This window comes from Notothenia rossii (genome assembly GCF_949606895.1).
Source record: "Notothenia rossii genome assembly, chromosome: 6".
NCBI classification, from domain to species: Eukaryota; Metazoa; Chordata; class Actinopteri; order Perciformes; family Nototheniidae; genus Notothenia; species Notothenia rossii.
This window is the reverse complement of record NC_136909.1, coordinates 67,048,541-67,054,540: the sequence shown is the minus strand read 5'-3', so window position 1 is coordinate 67,054,540 and position 6,000 is coordinate 67,048,541. Positions and strand designations below refer to the sequence as shown.

Here is a 6,000-nt window from a genome sequence, read left to right as displayed (position 1 = left end):
ATCGCTGACTGTGGGAACTTCACACTGGATTTCAAGCAACTTGGATTTTGCTCCTCTCCAGCCTTTCTCCAGACTCTGGCGCCTTGACTTCCAAATGAAATACAAAACTTGCTTTCGTCTGAAAAGAGGACTTTGGACCACTGTGCAACTGTCCAGTGCTTCTTTTCCTTAGCCCAAGTCAGACGCCTCTTCCGTTGTCTTGAGTTCAGAAGTGGCTTGACCATGGGAATACGGCTATTGTAGCCCATTTCCCGGACACGTCTGTGAACAGTGACTTTTGATACCTGGACTCCAGCTTCAGTCCACTGTCTTTGAAGCTCCCCCAAATTCTGGAAGCGACTCTTCTTCACAATGCTGTTAAGGCTGCGGTCATCTCTCTTGGTTGTGCAGCGTTTCCTGCCACATTTCCCCCTTCCAACAGACTTTTTGTGGATGTGCTTTGAAACTGCACTCTGTGAACAGCTTGCTCTTTGAGAAATTTCTTTTTGTGTCTTACCCTCCTGATGGAGGGTGTCAATGACGGTCCTCTGGACAGCAGTCAGATCAGCAGTCTTCCCCATACTTCTGATTTAGTTTACTGAACCAAGCTGAGTGTTTTTCAAGGCTCAGGAAACCCTTGCAGGTGTTTCGAGTTAATTAGACGATTCAAGTGATTCGTTGAACACCCTACTAGTATACTTTTTCATGATATTCTAATATTTAGAGATAAGATATTTGAGTTTTCTTAAGCTGTATGCCATAATCAGCAATATTAAAATAATAAAAGGCTTGCAATATTTCAGTTGATTTGTAATGAATCCAGAATGTATGACATTTTTGTTTTTTTAATTGCATTACAGAAAATAAAGAACTTTATCACAATATTCTAATTTTCTGAGACAGTCCTGTACATCTGTATATGTATGTTTGTGCTCAGAGTTTTACATTGTATCCTGTGTTGTGCCTGGAGTGCCCTCGCTCAAACACTTTTTCAAAAGCTGTTATGCCCATTAGTGTGTTTTACACAAACACATGGAAAACTGGGTCTAGGTTGAAAAACAGCAAAGTCCCAGCTGGATTATGATTTAGTTACGTTATCCAAGAATATTAAACGGTTCTGGAAATTAGAAGATAGCCCATGGTTTCCTCCTTTTTATTTTATTTAAAAAAGGATGTTTCTGCCTGGCGGGAAGTCATTTGAGACCTGCCAACGGGCTTGCAACAGATTAGGGAAAACCCTGCTGGAAATAAACCAGCAGAATCTGCATATCCTTCCTGTTATGGTGTGCTTTGACTGTGGTCAGTCACAGAGTTTCCCTCTCCCCTTGTCAGGACCCAGCCCCCCCCCCCCACCCCTTCCTTTTGTTACGTCGACACCGGGGAAAGTTAGTAAGTGAGCTGATGGCGGCGGCTGGCAATAAGACAAGCAGGAAATGGCTCTCGTTTCCTTATTGCTCCAAACAGGATGTGGGCGTGTAAACTGTTGACATGGGATGCCCGGAGAGCTGGAGGGGGCTTGGAAGGAGCCCAGGAGGAGGCTGTGGTGGTGGAGAAGGAGCAGAAGAAGAAGAAGGATGAAGGGGGGGACAGAGAGCTGCTAATCCTTTGGGCTAACAGGTCATATTGTTTTATAGTTTCCTAAGCAATGATGTAATGTAGAGACTAGTGGGGCAGGGAAACAAGAAATTGACTTCCATCAGCCTTTCTGTTGAGACTGGCCTCTCAGGCAGGGGGTGCACCAAAGTAAACATGGCAGCCTACAGGGGCCAGGAGAAATCCATCGGAAACATGGTCTGACACTCAAAGTCAAACTCGAGACACATCAATAGCAGCGGCCCGAAGTTACCACCTTTCCAACTGAAGTTTGGAGCGATTCAATTATTAGTTATTACTCCCCCTTATTCTATATGCTAACCTTGAAGTGCGTCGAAGGCCACGTCTTTTGCATTAAAAAGAAAACTGTTTTTGTAACACCCAACCTAGCAAGCATTTTTGGAAAGCTTTGACATTTCTCCCCTTTTTCTTTACTCTTTTCTCCTGGGGTGCAGGAATCGGAGCTGACCCCGCCCGGCCGCCATGCCGGAAGGCCAAAGACTTGAGAAAGGAGCGACGTCTTCAGAAAGACCAGATTAGACAAAACGCTGATGGAGTCCCCTCCATTGTTTCTCCTCCCCCCCCCACTGCGGCCCAGACCAAACCCCTGGAAGATTTCATCAATGAGTCACTGCCTGACAACTCTTCTCATTGCCTCGAGGTAAGCAGAAATCTAGAGTGGGTGCTTTCTTTCTTTTTAATGTGACTTAGAATAAGCATTAGCCTTTTGTGATGATTCCATCTTTTCATTTAGAAACAGTTTTAGCTGAGCTCTCTCGATCCAAAATGTTTGGATTCAGTTATCTTGACCTTGGGTTTCATAGAGCCCTCTCCCCCTGCTCCAGTGACTTCACCATGTGTTTATGTGTGTGGAGAGGATAGCTGGCCAGAGCGGAGTGGAAAAACCACCTCTTTCTAGATCTAATTCAACCAAATGACAGACACACACCACACAAACTGGGTTACGTTTCCCTGCTGATGACATTAAAACCACAGCTCCCCGCTCCTGCTGTGAGAAGACATGGAAGTGAACTTTTGGCAGGGGGCATGACGATGCAGAAAGATCCCTGGCGAAGGCTTCGAGCTGAGGTTGGTAGAGTAACGTCATTCTTGGTATTGACCAAAATGTGAGCCAGATGCAGTGATGAACCCGGCAGTGTCTGTCTCTGGTCTACATGCCCCCCCGCCCTCCGAGACTGCACCCGCAAGACCTCCTCCCAGTCTGCTCTCTCCTATTGGATTAATTATTTTGCCCGCAATTATTGTTCCATTTCACTAAGTGGGCATGAACACTCGGTCGTCCCTTGCAAAGGAAGGATAATTATACGTCTTACAAGGCTAATAATTGGAAGATGTCTCTATTTGACCCATTTAGCTGTTTATTACATGCAGCTAAGCTGCATCTGTTTTGTGGCTAACAGACCATTTTGAGGATAAGCAGTCGAGTGAATCTGGTTCTTAGTCCTGGGCTTCTGTACCGTTGACTGTTGCTAAAAGTTTAAAGATTTCAGGAAGTCATAATCGGTACCAGGAAAATCCAAGTTTACACTACAGCATTAAAAGGAATAGTTTGGATTATTTACAGTTGGTTTGAATAAAGTACTTATGCATGGTCAGTGTGTTATCTACAGTTTAGGGTGGGTCAGCACGTCCACAGATTGATTCAGCCTCACTTACACCTTTGGTGTTGTCATAGACTCACCTCTGCTCGCTTAAAGCAATTTCTCTCTTGCCATGGTTAAAACCTGGCGTGTATGAGCTTGGGGAAGCGTATTAGATTAAAATGATTTTAAATGCATAACAAATGGATACTTCACAGTGATAGAGAAGTGACAGGGCTGGCCTTAACTGCAGCTGTGGTTCCAGCGGTCTCCACTAGGGGTCAGTGTGAGATCGTGATTCAGAGCCCCCCAGGCACCAAGAGTCTTCTCTACTGTCTCCACACTGTGCTAATATTAAAAAAAGGTTTTATTAATAAAATATGGCTTACATGTCTAGTATAGTACCTATCTATAACGATGTTCTGTAAAGTATTTGAGATCCAGGTTCATATAATTGGTTAAAGCTTTGATGCGCCATGATCTTTAATTTGAATGAAAGTAAAACAAAAAGCCACTGGTAATATGTGGCTTTATTTATAAAGCAGTCAGGCTGTTGGTGTTACATTTCAAGTCTGTTATGGGAATTGCTAACATTTTAATTTCCATAATCTCTACTCTCTGCTGCTGTGTTGTTTCACCAAAGGGTTTTAACCCTATCCAAATATCTCTCAATGTAGATTGAAATTAAAAGGGTTGAGCTACACCACTGTTCCTTTATGTAAGAGGCCCAACGCTTATATTTGACTAAAGAATATAGATGCCAAGTCATATGAGAGAAACCCACTTTAGTCCAACTCAAACAAACCCCAGGTTCAATTCCCTCTATCCTGTCCCTCCAGGGGATTCAAATGGCAGATACTCTGTGGCCAACAAAAGCTTCACAACCATGACATTGTTAATTATAAAGGGCCGGGGGATTTAGAAGATGAAATCTTCTTTTAGTTTGGGTGACAATAGCAACATTCAGACCCTTTTTATTTCAGACAATAAAGTCCAATACTTGATTTCTGAGGCTGATCCTGATAGTGATGAATTGGAAGTTAGAACAATTCTGGATTGATATATCAGCGGATATACTATTTGTATTATTATGATAACACATAACACATAATGGACATTGTGACCAAGATACATCCTGCCGGGGACATTTGACAGTTTTCATGTCAATGTGTCGGTGCTCTCTGGTGGACACACTTCATAATGAAGAAGACACTGTTTTTAATTGATCTCAAATCTAGTTTTTTCTGCTGCATTTCCAATATGTCCAAGTAGGTCTACAATAATATAATATTTGCTGATATTTATCAATCTAGCTCTGCTAGAAATCTAGCTGAACTGAACAATGACCAATGAACAAGAGCAACAAATGAAAGCTGATTTGTTTCCCTTATTCTTGAACTTTTCTCATGGTCAGCAAATAGAATGTGGGGCTGTGAATGTTCGTGAAATATTGCTATTTCTCTTTATATAATGTCACGGTGAAGCACTGGAGATGGCCCTTAATACATAATACGAAGAGAAGATGGAAACAAAAAAGGCTCATGATTATTCCTGCTCTACCTTATTTTTCTTTGACTTGATTGCTTGTTATTTAGTTATTTGGAGGAACACCTTCTGTTATTCTATGGAGATGGACACAACACAACCTCTTTGTATTATTCTTGTTTTCAAGCTACTGCTAAGGCTACCAACAGCTGCCATTGGTGAAAATAACAAAATCTTATTTGTAAGATGGTTCAAAATCTTCATAGGCCTGTCACCCATTTAAGAGGGTGTGTTTGTGTCCCTCTTTCCTTTCAGACTCCTTTCACACTCTTTTCGCTCTTCTTCCTTCTTTGATTTGTGACAATTTCTTCCCTTTGTTAAGGATTTGAATCACCACTTATGTCATTCTCTGTACTTTGTCCATTTTGATGTTAACCTTTGTCTGCCCGTATTCTTTTTGAAGGTGAGGCTAGTGCGCGCCAATCCCCCTAGCCCGCAGTTCAAAGCCTCTTTCGACGCCTCCTACCAGGTGTACAAACTCTACCAGATGGCCATTCACAAGGACCCTCCTGACAAACCCTCCGAGAGCCAGGTCAGAGGGTGGGGGGCATAGGTCGACCTGCTCTAGGGGTACAGAGGGAGGGAGGGAGGGAGGGAGGGGAGGGAGGGACAGGGTCTACAAGTTTGGGCACCTACAGGGACATCAAAAGGATTTTACCTTGGTCTAATCTCTTTTGAATATTTTAACCTAGATTCCTTTTTTCATCATATAATGGTCGAAAGTTTATAATTTCTTCAGTGATTTCCTTATTTTAAGTGCTTATTTTTGTTTTATTCTAAAGAATGCAACAAAAGCAATAGTTTTAATTTTTTTAAATTATTATTAGTCATTATTATTTACGAAAATAGTAAAACATTGTTTATACCTTAAAGGGTAACTTTAGTATTTTTCGACCTAGACCATATTTTCCAAGTTTTTGTGTCTATATGACTAATTTGGACACAAGTTTGAAATTTGACGAGTAATAACTGAGATGGCAGCAAAAGGGCAGCGTCACTGTACATCCACTAAAAGAGTTACATTTTTGCCGGTGCAGGCTCAGATTGTTTCTCTGACAACATTATGGAAAGGACCTTACAGAGAAATAAATAGTTTTTCTTGATCCTGTCCAACCAAAACTTGCTCTGAACTCATAAGCTTCATCCACACAATCTAAATCAGCTCAATACTCACAATTATAAATATTTAGGGTTACACTAAGCTACTTTTTCTATAATCCAACACCCAACTCTGACAACACAGGCACTCATATCTCTAACTTTCCCTCACGTTTCCACCATT

The 6,000-nt window shown here is 41.9% G+C and overlaps 1 protein-coding gene across 1 annotated transcript in view; it reads left to right on the top strand.

Moving 5' to 3' along the window:
• Positions 1-6,000, top strand: part of ate1 (arginyltransferase 1) — a 78,626-nt gene that overhangs the window by 6,252 nt on the left and 66,374 nt on the right. Inside the window, 2 exon segments of the mRNA XM_079688997.1 lie at positions 2,028-2,233; positions 5,122-5,250. Of these exon segments, the coding sequence (XP_079545123.1) occupies positions 2,028-2,233; positions 5,122-5,250 (335 nt within the window).